The sequence below is a fragment of the Chiroxiphia lanceolata genome, chromosome 9, assembly GCF_009829145.1.
Source record: "Chiroxiphia lanceolata isolate bChiLan1 chromosome 9, bChiLan1.pri, whole genome shotgun sequence".
NCBI classification, from domain to species: domain Eukaryota; kingdom Metazoa; phylum Chordata; class Aves; order Passeriformes; family Pipridae; genus Chiroxiphia; species Chiroxiphia lanceolata.
The window spans coordinates 3894374-3914970 of record NC_045645.1 but is presented as its reverse complement, the minus strand read 5'-3'; the positions used below and the strand labels follow the sequence as shown (position 1 = coordinate 3914970).

Sequence of the window (20597 nt, the reverse complement as noted above, 5' to 3'; positions counted from 1 at the left end):
CAATTCATCAGCCAGGCTCGAATAGTCGTGTTTTCAGTCTATAAATCACCAGGTCAGACATCTGCCCGGCTTTCAAAGGAGTTTTGTTCTTCTCGTTGGCTACCGCAAACTTTAAGGTACTTGGAGGCCTGAAGCAGCCCGACCACCCCCTCCCAAGCAACTTGTGTTGATTTAAAATGCAAAAGACGGCTTCACAGAGAGAGCAGATGATGATAAAGCACTATTGTTTGTGAGACTCCAAACTTGATGTTTGTGGATTATTCTGAGAGGTAGCTGCTGTTGGGGAGAGACAGAGACAAAGCTGCGTGTCACTGCATGCTGCAGGCCACCTCCCCTGGCCCTTCTGACAGCCCTTACACAGGCTGAATGAGAACTGTTACACGATAGTGTCCTCCAGCATCCCACAAAGACCTGCTGGGGAAGCAGAGCCAAGGATCAGAAAGAAGCCATCAAAGGCAGCCGCCCACCTCCCCCTCGGGTCAGGCAGCGAGTCACTGAGGTGCCGGGCACAGCTGTGTCAAAGGAGCTGACACCTCCAGCATCGGTGCTGGCGCTTGATCTGCTCCTCCAGTAAAAAGGAGATCCATCAGCAGCTCCACTGCGGGACACAAATGCTGCAGACAGGCTCTGGATGGATAAGGGTGGCTTTTAATCATGCATTCGCCATTTTTACCAGCCACAAGTGCAAGAAGACAGCTCGGGGTGTTCCCTGTGTGGCATCGAGGTGATTTCTTGCTCACATTCTTGCTTCTGCAAGAAACGACCAGGAGATCGAAGCTCACCTCTGGATCATGAAGCTGGGAAAGGCTGTGTGCTGGAACAGAGCACATGGAGGAGGGATGCTGGGAGCCAGTCTTGTGCTTCATTCCCATGATTTAGCACAGCCCTCTGCTCTCTCAGTTTCATAAGCTCCTTATGGACCTGTTTTTACTATTCTAAACAGTCGCTTTCCCATCCTTAAATAATCTCTATTTCACTCTATTTTAAAATTATTCCTTTTTCCTCACCACCATTTCCATGTTTCCTTCGCTATGTTCCCAGTGGGTCTGACACTTCTACATTAATAGAAGATAGTGACCTGTGATAAAAATACACTTTTATGGAGTGCTTGAGCAGGAAGCATTACAGGACCTGAGCAAGAAATAAAAATACAATAAAGTATATGAAAATCCAGCTCCAATGGATTCATTGCCACAAAAACAGAAACAAGTTAGCAGACACCTTGGCAAAGACTCAAATAATTTTCTGTACAACATTCATGGAAGCAGGCAAGGGTCAAAAGCTGTTGCAAAGTTGTTTGGAACAGGGAAAATAGTAACTGAACGGAGATGACACACTTGGACATTCCCACATTTTTTAAGTTAAAGCAAAGAGACGGGATCAGAGCTGAAAAATCACCTGTGAGGGTTTATACAACAGCACTGGGTCTATTGGGCAGGAGCATCCCAGTAACAGATCAGAGAACAGCAGGTTGTCTTCATACCACTGAGAAACCCCCTGCTGAAGTGCAGGCCAGGGACTCTGCACCCTCGGCCATGATGGAGAGAAGATGAGAGACGAGGGGAGAAGCTGCTGGGAAGCAGCATCCAGGGGCCAATCTGCAGTGCAAGCACTGATCTTCCAGCTCACAGCCCAAAACTGAAAGCACTGCACCTGTGTGCTTCCAGCTCTCCAGGGCACACCTGGGAACAGAAAAGGGTCTTCTAAACCAGCTCTGCCTGGACGTACTCTGGCCAGAGTACATTAAGATAGACAGGACAGAGGGTAAAGAAGCCATCCAGGACTGAACTGGAGAAATTTACTCTCATGAGCATCCACAAGCACAGGAGAATCCATATGTGTTTGCAGATATACTGTCAGCCAGAGTCCAAAGACCATACACTGCCCCTTGACTAGTAACAGTGATGAAGCTCCAGAGCTTCATCTGCCTCCTTGCAGAGCCTTTTCCTTTGGGGCAGGAAATGCCTGCTCAGCCTGCAGGAGAAGGAGATCCTAGAAGAGTCAGTGTAGGCAGCTGCCTTTTGTGGTAGCAAAGGCAGCACAATCTTGGACCTTGAGGGCTTTTACTCCTGCTGGGAAAGCAAAGGCTAAACAAAACTACAGACTGGGGCTGCCTATTTCTCCTCTTGGAAATTCAGCTGCCAGTCCCACAGAGCAGCAGGAAAAATCACATTAATTTCCTCAGAGATTTTTATCACCTCAGTCTTGGCATGGGAGAGGCATCTCCGCCCAGCTGTGAGCAAGCAAGCGCATTTTGCCGTCTTTTTTTATGTAATCAGAGCAAATTCCTTGGAGATGAGTCACGGAGCTTCAAGGGTGTCCAGAGAGATGTCAAGCAGTCTCAAGTGTAAATCAGTGACACACCTTGCTGAGAGGACTCACGCTTGCCAGCAGGCCCATTTCCCCTGCAGACACCAGGCAAGGGAAGGGGCTCTCAGATGTTACCAGACAGGCTCCCACACACGTGTGGCACCTCCAGACCCAGGAGACTGCTGGTGTTTACATTTCCTCTGTAAAGACAGTGATGGTTTCAGGGTGGAGCTGGAGTGCTTCCCTGCAGCTGCTCTCTTAGCATTAAACACTGAAGATTTTTGGACATTTAGGCTGGAGGAGCTTGGCATTCAGTGAAGAGATCTGAACTTCAGAAACAGAGGTTCTGCCCCACCAAACCTGGTCAAACTGCAGGGGTTCCTGCCTGGGATGTTTGTTGTCGTGGAAAAGCTGTGATGAGGCAAGGTTAAGCAAAGCTGCTCCCCTTCTCTGCCCAGGGACGAGTACTCCAGTCTCCATGGGTCTGCAGGCCAGAGGATAAAGATGATGCTTGCATAATTTCAAGGCACAGCCTGCTTTAGTGCTCCTTTAGATGCTGAAAGGTAGAGGAGGACCAGAACAAACTAGGCCTGGACATAATCCCAGAGGTCCAAAGTAACACTGAGGAAAATGCTGTGGATGCCCTTTGGGCCTCTGGGTGTCAGAGCAGATGGAACAGACAAAGACCTCAGTGGAGCTGGGTTCTGAGTCAGTCTTATTTCGCTAATGCCAAGGGCAAGGTTTGGCACAAGGTATCAGTGCAGGCCAGCCTCCCAATTTGCAAAGTGCATGCAGATTTTTCTTCAAGCAGGGTGTGCAAGGTGCTTCCAGTCTGGAGCGGGCCAAATCTCTATTTGTGCATTCTTTGAGGGCAACTGCAGAAGACATAACCCAGCTATTATGCCCTTCACCTTTCAACTTCACCCTCAGGTGACTAACAATTACCAGCTACCATTAATATTAAACGGGAGAGAAAGAAATGCGATCCTCTCTCTGCTCTTCACATTCCACAATATCACAAACAATTTGTCATATTGGGAGGGGCAGAGGCAGGAGGAGCATTAATTATTGATACTTGGGAACAGATGGCTTTTCTTGTACCAGGGCAGTGAAATGTAAGAGGATCTGTGGGTGAGGATGTGAGGATTAGATGGGCAGACACGTATCAGGTAACCAGTCTTCAAGTGGAACAGGAACCTTCCTCCTAGAACCAGCTCCTCTGGCCTGCAGAGCTCTCAACAACAGCCTTGTCTGCAGAAACAAATCCACTGACATCTGAACTAGTGAGGCTTCACAGAACCTTTCAACGCTCCCTCACCTCTGTACAGAACATCCCGGACATGATGACTGACAGCTTCCAGACAGCAGAGGCCTGGCAAATCAGGCACTAACTGCTCTCTCCAGGAGACCTTACTGGTTGCATTTCATATGTTCATCCTCATCTAACTGCCCTGTGCCACGCAACATTTATTCCTGAGACCACACAGAATGTCCAAGAGTGACTTCCTCCTGCCTTCCAGTGGCGTTTGGATCCCATTCAGGGTGCTGGTCTCCAAAATCAGAGATCCAAGTGGTCTGGACCAGTGACTTCAACCAGAGATTCTGTTATCCAACTGTTTTTACCAACCAGCTGCAATGAATCAGACCTGGGCCTGTGGAGCCCAGGGTGCTGTCCCTCTGGCAGTGGTTATAAGCAGATGCCCAAGGAAGAGCCAGAACCAGGCAAGCCAATGGTTATACCTCCTCTACTGCTGCAAAAATTGTATTCCTTGGCTATTTCACAAGCCAGACCACCCCTGTACACAGTGACTCAATTCAGTTTTCCTCTCTGGACGTACCCCTCAAATTCTGTAAATGAGCACTCACTTTCCCAGCCAGGACTGATTAAATCCAGGGTTATGTCACTGCCCAAGGCAGACTCTCTTGCTAAGTCCACAGGCCCAGAAGGTACCTCAGGACCACGATGTCCAGTCCCTTGATATACTGGGACTTCCTCACAGTCTTTTCCCAAACTCAGTGTGTTCTCCTGGCCTCTCCTGAGAGCCTGTTCCAAAACCTCATTACTCTTGATAATTAGACACACGCTTCTCATTTCTCAAGTTGACTAATCACTGATTTATAATTCCTCTCAGTCTGCCTAGGGTCATGCAGCCTGCAGCCTGTGAGAGTACTAAGACACGTACAATCTTGTGATTTGGAAAAACACAACCTCCCAGCTTCCCTCCTAGTCTGGAGCAATGGTAAAGTGCTTGAGGTGAACAAATGCCAAGTGCCAGGAGACAGCTACTGTCCATGAACAATACAACTTTTCACAGCATGGAGTACGATAGAGAAACTTTCCCTGCCAAGGAGACAGTGAAGAGGGAAAAGCAATTTAAGAAAGATCTGCACCTCATCTGTGCTGGGAAAGAATGAGCTCCACCAAAAAAGCAGCAAACCTCCCCACTACAGAAGCTTTGACCAGTGTCCCAAGTTTGCTCTAGTTTGGTATCAGAAATGGACAGACCTGAAGGCATTTAACTGCTCCATTATACCAATAAGAGAGCTTTTGTTCATCAAAAAATGCTGTTTGTATCAGTGTGACAGTACCAGAAAATGTTTCTAGTGTGCATCTCTTTACAGAGCAGTGTCTGCAGAGCCCTGATATGTGAACTGCTGCTGAACAGTCCTCTGAGAGCTGCACGGGCTGATCTCACCTTCCCATGTTTCACAGGGCCTGAAGAGGGGATCATCTCACAAAAGAAGCCTATGGATCAGAGAGCAGTACAATGGATCAAAAATCAGGAGAGGTCACATCTTTTCAGCCCCAGAGCAGGACTGCTCCCTTTCACCCTTGTTGAGTTAACATTTATGTGAATCTTTTCCCTGCTGCTCAAAGAAGGAATTACATTATATACACATTCCAGAGAACTTTTCCCAGCAGTAATAACCATTTTTAACATACATTGAGCTTGGGAGAATGTCTAGAATTTTACAGGCAAATGCATGGGTGGAGCTGTGTTTTTGACCCACACAGGAAAGATGGAAGTTGACATCACCATCCCAGTCAGGTTCTGGAGTCGGGGTGGCCGGCGGGCTTGGCAGGAGGATGTGCTTGGGAGGAGCTCCCTACCTCTTTGATGGCAGACATCTTGATGGTCTCATAGTAGTGCAGGGGTGCATTGGGTGAACTCATGTCATAGCCAAACCCAGCTACCGCCACCTCATCACAGTTGTGGAGCGCCATGGTTATTGCTACGCTTCCCAAGGTGGGGATGTTCTGAGAGGAGAGAAAGCAGGAATGGAAGTCATTAGCAGGTTGCCATTTTTATAATCAAAGATTTCCTCTTATCGTCCCTGCTCACAAGGGCACTGCTGCTACTAAACAGAAAACCAGAAATACGGTATTTGGTTATATCTGCACGTCAGCTGACCAATGTCAGCTTGGTGGGGTCAATAGCCTCCCAACTTGTAAAGAAACTCATACATCAGCCAGCTTCCTGTGAATCATCTAGCCCAAAAGCAGCAGCTCTTGTTTGAGGCTCTGTGACATGACTCTCCAGGGGAGAGCACTGAAGGGCAGAGGGATTAATGAAGATGGTTAGACTCCCCTTCCACAACTCTGCCTTCCTGAGAAGAGGGCAGCAGATGAGCTGGAGGATGAATCACAGTGGATATGTTAGCTTTCCGAAATTAAAACAGATGTAGATACTGGATTACAATGCTATGTACATTATTGGCTTCCAGCTAGGCTAAGGAGGAATACTTATCCCAAACAGGTCACCATACAGGAGCAGAATGAGGAACAGCTTGTTTTACTAATGGTAAAAGCAATTTAAGGTTGTTAAACAGCTCTGGGAGATGGAGAGGAGATCAGGTAGAAGTGTGGTCCAAGACCCCTTCCTTTCCCTGGGGGCAGCCCAACAGGGAAAGGGCACTCTGGCCTGTGCCATACCCTCCTACCCACATCCTTCTGGGAAGACAAAGAGCAGTGGGAAGCCAGTCAGAGATGGGTGGTAGCACTCCAAGCAGGGACACCCCAACTGTCCTCTCCCATATGCTGACCTGCCATTTGCACTGAAGTCCAGCCTCAGCTCTTCCTGTTTCACCTGGCTTCTGCCGAGGCCCTGTACGGCTACAACTCCTCCTCTGCGTTCAGATGAACATGACCACTGGGACAGCCAAGTGTTTCCAGTGTAAAATCCTAGCTCATTGACTCTTCTAGCTCCCCTTTAGCCAGATGAATCCAGAGGCAGCTTTGCCCCAGGGGCTAGGGAGAGGCTGAGAAATCCACCCACGTATCTTATCTTCATTTGTAGAGCATCCAACACCGGCCGTATCAAAAGTATCATGAATTCAGAGGACGTGCTCAGACAGTCACCAAGGGTGACAGCCTCCTAGCTGAGGTGTAGAAACCAACTGCACATTTATATTTTTCACTGACAATGGCTTACCCTGAACCAGTGAGCAATGCTACTGCATGTTCAAAAAGGTTGGGAACAATGTTTTGAATTTCTGCTTCTCATTCAAAGGAACCGGTTTTTCTCAGCACTTCTGACTGCCTGACCAGTGGGAAAAACAATGTTTTCCAAGCAAAGGATGTCACCCATACCCTATCTGAGATGTGCAGAGCTGGGAGCACAATTCACATGCTATGGAGAAATTCACTACAGTGCACTGGAATTACTCTAAACTAAAGACAAACAGGCAAAAACTGCTTATGGCTAAGTCAGTGAGACATTAAATTTAAACATTTGTAGCACAGTAACACTGTAACAGTGAACATCTAAAATGAAAAGACCTTCCTATATCCTCCTGTGCCAGCTCTAGATGTTGGGAAAAACAGCGGAGTCATTTTGTTCTTGCTGCTTAATTTCAGTTGATACTCCCACAAACAATACTGGTTTTATTCTAGTTACTTTAGTTAATTGTTAATTCACCGGTAGCCAAAAAATATCAAGGGGTTTAAAAACACAGGGGTTTAAAAAAAATTGGAAAAAGTTTATTAGGCAAGGATACAAACATTCCCCTGAATTTCAAAATATTCAAGAACATCCTGTCTTCCCGGACATGGCAGTTTGAATTCAGATTTCTCAGCTCTATTTTGCATAGGAGATGACATTTGGATGTCACTGGAATTGCATCAGCTGGTAAGTGAACGTGCCACAAAACCCTTTCCCTCAGCAGAGCTGTAGTTACAGTGTCCAAAACACAGTGAGTAGATGGTTACGTCCTTGAGACTGTGTCGTCACTGGGAATAGGATGGTGTTAACGCCACCCACACTTGCACTGGGCCCATTCCCACGGTACAGCTCGAGGGAGACACAGGGTTTTTGCCTGGAGGGAATTCTACTGGCCAAGCCAAGCTAACATTTAAGAGCTGACTTTCTAATGTGAGTCTTGCAAACCGCAGAGAGTTAATCACACTACCCAACCTCACGGGAGGACTGCCAAACGACCGCAACTTTCTTTCAGGCATAATTCTTACTTCTGTTTGGAGAATAACAGAAAACAGAAATTGAGAGTGAACTTTCCTTTGGTCACCAAATATCTGCCTGACTTTATTCTATCTATAATACGTCGACGGTTTTATGGAAAAATAGGAGCTAATTTTCTCATCTGCTTCTGTTCTTCATTAGTTCCTCACAGGCCAGTACTTCAGTACCACCTGCTCTGCTCTCAAAAATGATTAAAATACCAGAGACCACCTACTTACCTAACTTCTTGAACTGTAGTAGATAGATTTGGCTTGGTCCCTACACCTATCAGTGTCCTTACAAAATAGTTTTGCATTGCTCTAAAATCACACTTGGAAACTGATGATCTGATGGCATTTTCTTAATTGAATTATTCCTTATGGATGTTAGCACCCTCCAACACTGTGGTAGCTACAGCCTAGTGTGTATCCCCCTTGAAGGCAGAGATCTGCAGCCATTCATGCCTTCATTGGTGAGATGCAGCCTCACATCCCACTGCTGTTTGCACATCAGAACCCTGTGGGCTAGAGAGGAGCACCTCGAAAATACTGTAAATATTATTATCCTTGCTATTCACTGAGGGCAGTAACTGTCAGGGCAGCACAGGGGTGCTTGCAGAGCCCACCTGTAACTAACACTGCCTAAGAGAAGAACAGGAGTATAAAATGTGTGTGCACCCAGATCTAATACATGTAACTGGGCACTTGCTCCAAACTGCTTATCTTTAAAAAAGAAGCAATCATCAGAGGGATGCAGTAACTGGGGAATTCAACAGCCTTGAAGAAAAATGAGTTAGCTTGAACAGAATTATAAAAGAAGCATGATTGTTGGTTAACTAAGGGTTAGTACTTTTGTCCTGATTTGGTTTAAGCTAGAGAAACTGAGCCCTTTTCTCCTGTGGCAGCCTGAGGAGCTTCTGCTAGTCCTTCTCCCTGTTGAAAATGAAGAACTACCTCGGGTCCAGCTAGCAGCATGGGAAAGACAAGGCCTTGTAGGATCTAGGGAGGTGTCCCAGGCTGTGCTGCAGAGAAGCCAACTCAGCAGCATTCTCCAGGTCCAAGGAAAGGACTCTCCCCTCCTCTCAGCAAAGAAGTGGCAAATGAGTGGAGCCACATATCAGAGAAGAAATGGTTATAATTACTCTCTGGCTGCATCTACGCAGCTTCCAAGCTCTCCTGATTGTACACAGGCACATGAATCCGTTGGCTGCAAAGCTCCAATCTGGATCTAACAGACCACGTACAACCCATGAGGCAAGTTGGGGGACAAGTCACTCCAAAAGAAGTTAGGCATCATGGACATGGCTGTGCCAAATCTGGCTTGCTGTGCCCTGCACAATGCGTCAGTGCTATCTCACCACACACACCCTTGTGCCGTGCCCCAAAGACATACCAAAGCAACCACCACACCTCCTGCATTGACTTATGAAAATACAACTCTCTCAAACAACTGAGCAGGTCTCCTGTTATTCTAGCCCTTTGCTAAGAAAAAACCCCAAAATTCCAGCATCCTGCCTCAGAAATAATACTCTGGTGCTGGACCAGCTCAAAGCCTGTTTTCCTGCTCATGGCCCTCTGTGTGCCTGGGTGTTCCTGTATCACCAAGAAATGGTGCTTTTGACCAAATGGTCAAAGAGTAAGAGCCCAACAGTGGCCAGTGCTGAGGCAGGAGCCTCCTGGGATGCCTCTCAGCTGCCCAGAGACTGGCCAGTACAGTTCATGCCATGGCATGGGGCTGCCTGGAGTGGCCCAACAGGACCACTGCTCCAGATGTGGCCATGATGAGTTTTGGACCTGAATTGGTGCCCATCAATCAGTGTGAGTTGGGAATGGCAAAGCCCCAGAAAGCACTGGCAGTCCTCTCCCCCTGTCAGTTCCCTGCCACAAGCCTTGAAATTTGCCTTGCAAGCTCTGTATTGCCTGCTGTGTGTCATTGGTTTCTGTCCCAGCTGGGGCCCATGGAGATAACAGGTTCAGCATCCTCTCTCCAGTCCTGGTAAACAACAAGGGCAACCTCACTGCATAACATGTCCAGAACTGAAAGTCCACATTTTCAAGCCTGTCCTGCTTGTCTAAGACCAAACATCTGGAAAATGTAATATCTAATATAATGTTCCCCAGGGATCAGCCCTTTGCCTGGTCCCATTTGAGGGAACGCAGCAGACTGACAAATGAGCCAGAGATGACACTAAAAGGCCATGTGACAAACAGAAGCAGCAAACACAGCAGTGGTGAGCAATGTGTCACTGCAGCAGTGCTGGGCAAAGGCTACCTGAGCCTCCAGAGCCTGGCTCCTTCCAAGAGTACACGTCCTCCATGGCTGAGGTGAGCACATGCTTGGTAGATCTCGGTGAGAAAAGCATAAAGACAAGAGAGGCAAAGACTTCTGGTCTTGTGCTGCGTCAGGGACCACTGCAAGCTCTGTGCAGTGCAAACACAGCCAGTCTGCACCACCAGGTAAGGGGATCACAAGTGCCTTTAGCAGTACAGAGATGGGACAGGTTCTCCTAACTGCTCCTACACTGTTCTCTGCTGCAAGCAGAAAGATAAAAGGCTTCCCCTCAAGACATTGATGTTTCACCTTTCACTGGTCCCCCTGAAGAGGCTTTAAAGGCTGACTTCTGCTCACAGAAGTCAGTCAGCAGAAATGAACACCAGCCCTCCTCTGGACTCTACTGGGGGTGAGCATCACCTCACAGGATTGTGCTGGAGACCCAGTGCTGGTGACTGAACCTGAGCTGGAACTGCTCTTTGCTTGGTGCATGTGAAAAGCTCTTGCTGCTTTTCATTCCATGCCCGGGTCATTCCTGTGTCACTGCCTGCTGGACTGGAAGGAAATGACTGCTGTAAATCTGTTTTTAGAAATATTTGACTCCCTTAATATGTTAAATGAATTCCAGTTATTTATGGGATTTTACTTGGCTCAGGGTAAGACTTATTGGATTGTTCAGACTATTCCAAATGTTACCTTTTTCAATTAAAAGGTAAGTGTTACTAAAGAATAAACTCCCTACTAACAATAATGCACCTACATATTCAAATTGGCTTGACTACTATATTAAATTATTTGAGGGAAAACCTGAAAAATTGCTTACCTGGGAAAAATTGCTACCTTAGTTTTATCAGTTACAGACCTGATCATCTAATAGCAATGAAGTTTTCAAAACAAAAGACATATAGAAAAAAATTATAATAATCACAACACACTCAACAGTATTTTCTTTTTGTTTATGTTTGCATAGGAGCAACTCCAAACCTACTCTTCATTCCCCTGAGCTGAAAAGTTTGGAAATACGGAACAAAAAGCAATTTAGTATCATTCACTGTGAGTAGACCACTGCCTGGCACTCTGTGGAGTGATCCCTGTCACAGGAACTTACAGGGCACACTGCTGCTCCCAGAGCTACCTCCATTCAGGCACGAAATCAGCTACAATATTTGGCTTCAAAAGACAAAGCAGAGCATCTGCAATGCTTTTCCTTCACCTCCCCTAGTTATCCCTTGCTGTGAGTGGGACAGAGCCTGCAGAACTGGTGGTCTGCAGCAGAGCAAACGGGGAGCCAGTGGCTGGTTGCTGGAGACATGACAACCCAGCTGCCCACCAACTCCCTTCTGGCAGCTGACTGCTGAGCTCCAATACACCTTAGCCCAATCCAAAGTTATCTCTTGACCACATCTACCTGATGCACAAGCTCTGATTCACCATTTGCCACGGAGCAGATTCATGTGCCATGGAGGGAGTATTTCTAAAGGACCTAAGGATTTAACAGAAGGCAAGCAAGGGCGTGACTTTACTACGTGCTATCTGCTCTGTGATAACCACATATATGCTTACCCCACGCTAAATGGGAGCTCGTGGCCTACTCTCTCACTGAGAAGTAAAAGCTCCCTTTAGTCACTTCGCATCCCTCACGTGCAGAAGCACATGGTTGGGCTTTTACCAAGCAGCAGCTGGTTTGCATTTACCTGCTCCCTTCTACTTGTCCAAGCATCCATTCCCCAGCAGCTCATGGACTTATCCCACTGCAGTGGTAATGGATGGAACAGTCCAGCCCACAAAGCAGATGTGCTGTCTTGTAAACCCAAAGCTTTACAATAACAAGTCGTCTCTATGCTCAGCTGACTGCAGCTGCAGTGGCCCTTTACCTGTCCCTCTATGTGTCTTAGAAGATGCCATCAGAGTGCAAAAAAAAAAAGCAGCATGTAAATGAAAGGATTGAGTGGCAGACTGCTCTGCTCCTGCCATTTCCCACCTCTCTTCTGCTTCACAAAGACCCAACAGGTCCAAAGACATGGCCTTCACAGAGTCTTGGTCCAGTAAGAACAGCCCGGGAGACAAAGTTTGCTGACAACAGGGCAACTCATGAGAGGAAGGGTCATGACCACCCAAGGGAGCTGAAAACTGCCTAAGGACCAAAGGGTTCCCACTGGCATGTCCAGAAAGGCTGACTGCCCATGGGCAAAACCACCTAACAGCTAAGAGAAGCCCTGGGCCAGGATGTGCTAACACTCCAGCATCAGAGGTTAATCCCCGAGCTCATGAGGGCTGTCAGCACTCTGCAGAGGTGCTAATCCATGGCTGGGTGCCTAACACAGCCTGGTAACACCTCCCACACATGGCTCCTCCTTCACCACCCTGGTGCTGAGGCTGGGTGAAGCCCAGAGAAGGATGCTTTATCTCTTTATAGATTAAGCCATTTCCAGCACATGAACAAATCAAAGGCTTACAGTTTTGGGCCTTAGACCTTACTCTCATAAGAAGTTAAATCATAAAAAGATCTGTGGATGCACAGCAACAGCACAGAGAGAGAAACAAACACCACAGTCTGCACTGGAGTCCTCAGAGTCCTGATAATTTGTGCATCGTCCTCCTGGCCACCTCACACCAGGCTCAGGGCTCCCAGAGGAGCTAGAAAGCCACTGCTGCAATGGCTCTGAGCGCTCCTGACTGGACAGGACTATTCACTGCACAGCAAAAGGCACCAGGGCAATGATCATCCCTAGTGGTGTACGTGCCACCAGCAACGATGGCCCTGAACTAATGTTTAGTAAACTGTCTGCAGTGTAAGGGATACTGCCTGCTTGAACCACCAGCTGCAATACCAGTGATGTCTGATTTGTCTTGATTGCCCAAAGACCTGTATACACAGAACTTCCACCTGAACAAAAAATCACATACATACCTTTGGCTAATGAGAAAGCCAACCCTGCACCCGCACTTAACAAGGTTCTTTAATTATAGAGAGGCTCTTTACTAGATCATTTCTTTTGTGCTAAACCGTCTTCAGGCACAAACAATGATTTTCCCCAGACATTGCTAGGATCCTGAAGGTTTTTCTTCATCATCTGCTAAACCCAAGAAAAGAAAAAGTCCACATGCAGCAGGGAACAAAACTCCCTCTCTTAAGACTTCAGTAAATGGACTGAGAAAACTCCTGAAAAACTTTACCAGTCTCAGAGAGAAGTCACTGTTCATTGTGGGTGACCAGTTTTGCTTCTTGCTCAGACTTTTGGCTACTAGTGCTACAACTGCAATCAAAATGCACCTCTGAGTTGCACACCACTACTATCCTCCAGAACCATCTGGCCCAAATTATATTATCAAAGCAGAGGATGTTACTACATTCACCCTTTATTGAATCCTGGGAAAAACGCTTTGAGATCAGCCCCAAACTATTTTACTAGCTCTCCTCAACCTTGCTGAAAAAGCCCCCAAATTACAAAGTTAATTGGCAGCACATTGTTACCATATGTGGTGTGCAAGAGAAGCACTGAAGTTTATTTAGGCATCAGAACCAAAGAAGAGTGGAATATTACTGCTCTTTATGAGGATTTCGTGTTGCCCTTGATTACTAAGGCATCCCCAGCCTTGATCCTCCTGTCCAACACACCACACCACACTGCAGCACGGGGGCACCAATCTGCCTCCAACCCGATTTCCTCGGAGAAACTCAGGACACTGTTCACTGTGCTTTTTTGCTTACTAGATCTCAGCATTTTCCTTTCCATGCTCATGTGCTTCTTTCTTGTGCAAAGTTTTCCAGGCTGTCTCTCTCATCTCTAAAGCATGACCCTGAACCCAACCAGCTATGCTCTGCAGCTGCTGGGCCACACTGTCTTGTGGAGCAGCTCTCCTCGCTCTAGCTGCCCTACTCATCCTGCTGGATGTCTCGCAAATCTTTTATGAGCGGTGGATTCTTGGCCTACGGGCTCTAATTTCCACTCTTCCCGTTTAAACTCTGAGTGAAAAAAGGTCAGTAGCAAACTTGTATCACCAGGATCTTACTAAGACTCTTCCCTCTTCACACTGGCAGCAGTAGCTCCTCTTGGAGCCTGTGCACTTACAAAGCTCTAAGCCTTGCACTGATGGAGCATCATTCACTAACGTGTGAAGTCTCCACAGCTCCATGACAGCAGCCCACAGCTCATGTCCACAGTAAAATTTGTACTCACAGGCTAGAAACATTCTCTCTGTTTTTAAACTCTGACAGAATCCCTCCATCAGTGTCCTTGCACAGACCGCCCAGCGTTCACTGACATCCCAGCCCCACACGTGCACCTGCAGAGCTCCCATTGCCCCATCTGAAGGAATAAACTACAATTCACACAGTCTAGCCGGGGTCATGGGCAAAGACTGCCTGCCTTAAAGCTCCATAAACTATTTTTAAATGCTCAAATGGACTTTTGTGAAGTGAAACATCAGGTTTCAATTAAGATGCCTTCACTTCCCAATCCAGTGTGTGTTAAACAACCTATCAAAACCTCATAAACTTCAGTTCACAGCATTTTCATTTCCGGATTCTCTCTTCTCTCAGTTTAAGTAATAACTTGTGTATTAAAATAACGTGTTTAAAAATAAAAAACAAATCTGGAGAAAAATAAAGGCGAAAGTCTGATGATTTTTATCCTCCACTGGGGCAGCAGTCCTGATTTTCTGGAAGACAAATCAAGACCTCGTCTTTCTAAGGGTAAGTTCTGGAGAATGCAGAGAGGTGAAGTAAGTTAATTCCTAGCTGATGGGAATATTCAGTGCTCCCAGAACAAAAATCCAGCGCTCCCAGAATCCTGTGACAGCTTCTGTACGTACATACACACACACAGCAGTGCATTTTACAAAAGGCCCTTTCCATGTGGCTGAATCTGTCCGCACATCTCGCACATCGCATTTTAAGAAGGAAATATCTTATCTCCAGGCACCCACCCATCTGACTTGCACAAAGCAAATGTCTCTAATATTTCTGAAGTCTTCGTGATATAATTAGAGCACGGAAAATGAGTCACTATTCTGTCTAGTCCAAATCCATGCTGCGAACATGGCAAATCTCCAGCGCTGATAGCAAAGGAAGGGGCAGAGCAAGCAGACCCTGTCCAGGGAAAGTGCCTCTCTCTGGGTTTGTCAGCTGTGCTAATGTGCCCAAAAATGTCACGTGTGGTCTCTATCAACAGCTATATCACATGTGTACATGAGCAATTTACCCACCCAAGCAATACTTACTCTAATGGCTGATATATTACGTAGAGCAAATATAAATAGGTTCTGAGGACAGCATTGCAATGTGAGATAATCCAGAAAACCCAAGTCACCACCTACTCCACACTAACACTCCAAAAAGTTGCACTGGGGGTGAGAGATATGAGAATGACCATTAAGGTATTTTGTTAATAAATATGACCTAAAACTGAGATTCGCATTGTTTTCTTTTGTGAGCTTTTACATCTAAAACCTGTTGCTGCGAGATCAGAATTTCTTACCAAAGGCCTCATAAAACAATCTTTACCCTCCTCTACTATAAGCCTGGGATGCAACTTCACAGTGGTGTTCAAGGCATTGCTGAAATATTGATGATTCCCACCCCCAGTCCTCAGACCAGGAAGGATCTTGCCTTGGTCTGCAGGAGACTGAGTGCTGCCACCATAACAGAGCCAAAGTCCCTTCCCTTCAATGTCCAACAACAGAGGCCCAGAGGAAAAGTAAGAACAGCCTACTCTGCTGCTTGGTCTCTCATCTTTCTCTGTGGTTTTGCTTCCTCTGCTTTATACCTACCCCTCTGCCCATCAGGCCGTTGTTGAAAGGCAGTCCAATGAAGCTGAAAGCTGCTTCCTGGATGAAGTAGGGATTCAGGATACGTATCTCATGAGGTTCTCTTGGGACACGGGTTGCCACTGACTTCCAAAAGCCATCGGAGGCACTCTGGTAACAACAAAAAAAAAGAAAAAGAAAGGTAAAACAACAAACACAGTTATATACAAAATATAGATTTCTATTATTTTATTTAAAAAAATATTAAAATGCACTAATGGTAGCAGTTCCCACTGTCCCTGCTCACTGCCACAGGGCACTAGTATAACGTTGCAGGGGATCTGTGCATCCTGGAGAGATGGACAGCAGCATGGACTGATGCACTTGAGCTAGTCTGGATAGCAACTGTGAGGAGGACAGACAGGCTTGAGCTTCAGCAGGAATAACCCCCTCCCTGGTGCCATCTTTTCACTCCTGTTGGCACTTCAGCCACATGGTATACCATCCACATGGTATAGCATGGAGTACTCCCAAAGTAACCAGAGGCTCCTTGTTCACATAACAATAGAGAACTTAGAGACTTAGAGAACAATTGCATTCCAATGTTTAACTACTGTTTAGGTTAATACAGAGCAGGGCACAGGGAGGATGGCAGGACTTTTAATCTGCTAACCAGCAGCTTGGGCAAGTAATCTGATTGAACACCTCCTTCTCACAGCATTGAGCCATCTTCCCTGTGATCTCCCTGACAAGCAAAAGAGATAGACACTACACTCTGCATAAAACCCACACGTTTTGGAATTCGTTATTTACACCAGTTCTGGATTGTTTGCAGCTTAACAGCGACTTTACAGCTGCTTTCAGGGCACTGCTGAAAATGTTGGTGATCCCCTGCAAAACCCTCAGGAGCCTACCCTGCCCAGCAGTGATCACCCCTGCAATTATCAGCAGGAATTCTGCTGCAGCCCATGCCTGCTGCATTTCACACGCTCCTTGTACTCGGAGCCTTGCGCTCGGCTCCTGTGAACCCTCACACCACGTGCTGCCAAACACCTTACCGAGGGTTTTTTATGGAACAATCCCACGGATATCTTTAGCTGCTGAATCTCATATCCTGAAACTGAAACTTTGGCAGATGGCTCGTGCTACAAAAGGCATTAACACAGCAAACTTGAGGAGGACGCACACCGTCATCCTAACCAACTGTCTAAGAAAGCCAAACCCCATTGCTATCCTGTGTCCCCTCAAAACTGCCCAAAAACAATACACTTTTGATGACCAGGGCAAGCATCCTGTGAGTTTAGGTTCACATTTCAACAATGGTGAAGTGCTCTCAGGACCCTAAATGGAAAAAATTCCTAATTAACACTCATGCTCTTTCATCATAGTTGAATTAGAAAGAATGCCCAGTGTCAAAGCAGTCTAACACTTTCCATTATAATAAGACACTTTCAGTCACTGAATGATCCCAGCATTAAAAAAAAACAGAAAAAAACATTATAAATGTTAATAAAGTCCAACATCCATTTGACCGAGGGATTTGAGGGATTTGCTATGTCAGCTGAGTTTTGCCTCCTTGTGAAAATTCATTAAAAATTGGATAAATATTAAACCTTTGGAATTTCCTAAAGGCAAATGTGAAATAGAGGCCTTTCAGTTCCACAGAAGGAGGGGAAAAAAAAATTAAATAAAATCACAGATTCCACTTGCATTAAGCATGCTCCAAGTCTCACAGAAATGAAGATGATAAACAAAAGTCTTGAACAGCTACTCATTCAGTGAAACCATCTTATCATAGGCTTAAGTAGGCACGCCCTGGAAAAATAGTGTGTGACCCTGAAACTAAAATAAATTTATAAGTTCAATTACCATTTCACATGCAACTCTAAATATGGCATTGCCTAAATTTTGCAAACAATTCAAACCAAAGGTCTGCAACCTATTTAAAGTGGACAAAAGATGTCTTTTGTTTGGATTCACACTCCATAGGAGATTCCATGTAAGTTCTGGGATTTAAGTAGGTTTTACATGGCTTTTATGTTACACTCAAAACATTAAAGAGAAAAGAAAAAGAAGAAAGGTTATAAACATTTGAGACTTTCATTCCTTGCTGCTGCTGGAACTGTCCAAAAAGAAGTAACTACATCTTCCACTGCTGCCCATTTTCCCAGCACTGTGTGAACCACAACGACCACACCTGGGCTCCCCTCAGCTAGTTCAATGCCAGTGCAAAATAAATGTGGGTCCCTATTCCCAGCTGGAAACACAACCTGTCTGCTTTGGTCCCTTCCATGTAGCTGTTTCTCCCGTTGCTCATCACGACTATCTCCCTAACCAGTTTCCTCAGCTATCACACTGCTCTAAAATTGCTCTGGCTTCTCCCTTGTGTCTCATTTCTATTTGCTCTGTGTTCTCTGCAACTTTTCGAGGCAGTTCCCCTGAGATTATTATTGAGTGCTACCTGGGGTAATCTTTCATTTTGGTGTGTTTTCCCGCTGTAGTTTCTAAAACAATTGTAGGGAGAACAGCGCAGTCTCAGCAGACAGCTCTCACACTTCCACCTATACAGCATGCAAAGCCCCATATAGGCCTAAAGAACCAAAAACTGTTTTCCTGGCTTATAATTACTGAAATTCTCAGCCTTGTGGTTTGGCTCTCTGAGCCCTGCAGCTTTCAGCTACGTCTCAGACCCTGTGGTTTTGTTCTGCAGCTTGTCTGTCACTGGCAAGTTACAAGAGGCAGCACCACCACGCTGGGAGCCCCGGGAGGCTGCTCCCCTGATGCAACCCCCTCAGCAGTGGGAGTGCAGACCCTTCCAAGGCTCTGGAGCGTAGCCCCTTCCAAGGCTCTGGAGTGCAGCCCCTTTCAAGGCTCCAGAGTGCAGCCCCTTCCAAGGCTCTGGAGTGCAGCCCCTTCCAAGGCTCCAGAGTGCAGCCCCTTCCAAGGCTCTGGAGTGCAGCCCCTTCCAAGGCTCCAGAGCACAGGCCCTTCCAAGGCTCCAGAGCACAGCCCCTTCCAAGGCTCCAGAGTGCAGCCCCTTCCAAGGCTCTGGAGCACAGCCCCTTCCAAGGCTCCGCAGTGCAGCCCCTTCCAAGGCTCCGTGCTACCGCTGATGCTCGGCCTGCTGGGGATGTTCAGCCTGATTGGACCCAGATGTTCCGCGGCGTTTCCAAGGCAATTACTTCCCTTTTTAGGCTGGGAGGAGACCGGCAGCCACCCGAGGAGCATCAGGCACCGGGGAGGGAAGGCACCGCTGTTCCTGCCAGATTCGGGAGCTCAAACTCGCAGCTGTAGGTTGGGGGCACCCTCTGCTCTCTGCTACAGTGATTAAACCCGCAGTGCTCACGGGTGGGCTTTTAAGGATGAAATAACTCCTGATTGGCATAATAAGTAGTCAGAAAATAAGCCTGAAAACTGCCCAGGCAATGTTCAGGCAGTGCCTCATCACCTCCTGGCACTGAGGTGGGAACCAGAGGGTCCAGGCTGGAAACTGTGTTTCCCTATGTTAAGTTCCCACCGTTGTTATTTGTTGGCATGTTGGCATTACTGCGCATCCCAGAGCCTCAGCCACAGATCAGTATTCATGGTACCAAGGGTGGCCACAAAAAAGCTTATACTATGAGCATAAAAAAACAAGCACCACAGAGAGAGAGAGGCAGACAGGAGAATATGACTGAAGAACGAGTCTATGAGGGCCACAGCAATTTTTATGCAATCTCGAGTATTTTCAAAATTGTATAACTGCAAAGGGCATCACTAAAGGCTTTTTAGAGGAGACTACTTTTAAAACTACCTAAGAATTTAGACAGGCCTGGGCTTTTAAGCCAGCCTCTTGTACAGCTCCCATCCAGGGAGAGAGGCAGAAAGAGACACCAACTCTAGAGACACCACTCCAGGAATAAACCAGTACAGATACGACAGACCAAAGATGGCAGGTTATGAGGAAGTGATAAAAAATGGCAGGGCTCACCAAATAGCTCCAGGAACAAGACAATCCAGCTGCAATCCCTCATTTTGTCCATTTGCAGAATACTGAATGGTAATGGGCACAGCTGGTTGTAAACTATTTTTTGTCTTCATTCAGTTTTCCATCTCCTGTTTTCAGATTTACCAAGGCAAATCACAACATATGCTAAAATAAAAGATGGAAACTTAGAGCCTCAGCCAAGAAGCACACCTGACTGGAAGATATAAACCACTAGAAGCAGGCTGAGTCTCCCAGAATAACAACATTCATAATATAATGAGCAAAATGAGGGGTAATGCCACTGCATCCCGATGACACAGGTGCTGCCTCTTCTGTACCTCTGTGTTACTACTGGATTTAGGATTACAAGCAGCATTGTTCTCCAAGACTTCTAACTCTGATGGGAAGGGGACAGGGAGATTGCAAAGGTCAGCTACGTGCAACACAAAGCTGAATAAGTTCTGGGTATGCAATACCTGCTGCAGAACAACAAGGTGAAGAGACTGGAGAGGGAACCTGTGGTAAATGGAGATTACTGCTCTTTCAAATACTGGTAACACCAGAAATGGAGAGGAAGAAGGATATGAGGAAAAGAAAAAGTCAAGGGATGATGTACCAGTCACAAGACCTAAATGTGCCTGGGAGATCACAGTTTACTGAAACCTCTGCCCCCACCAAAGCTGGAATGTGGTTTATTCTCTACCTGTCGCCCACAAGCACTCATTGTCACACAAACAGGGTACAGTAGAACTGCTGCAATCCATCTGCAGAGGCTTTTGAAAGGTTTCTGCTCAGTCATAAATAGATTAGATGTGGAAGGTGTGTTTCCACTAGAAAATAACCAT

At 46.5% G+C, this 20597-nt stretch overlaps 1 protein-coding gene across 12 annotated transcripts in view; it reads right to left on the bottom strand.

Annotated features, from left to right (window-relative positions):
* The window catches only part of ST3GAL3 (ST3 beta-galactoside alpha-2,3-sialyltransferase 3), a 177782-nt gene that overhangs the window by 10662 nt on the left and 146523 nt on the right, over positions 1–20597 (bottom strand). For 11 of the 12 annotated variants that reach the window (XM_032696357.1, XM_032696350.1, XM_032696349.1 and 8 more), the window contains 2 exons: positions 15810–15956; positions 5423–5569 (listed from right to left, as the gene is read on the bottom strand). In XM_032696357.1, the coding sequence (XP_032552248.1) occupies positions 5423–5569; positions 15810–15956 (294 nt within the window). The remainder of the gene's footprint in view (positions 1–5422; positions 5570–15809; positions 15957–20597) is intronic. The other variant, XM_032696353.1, reaches the window with a different exon arrangement.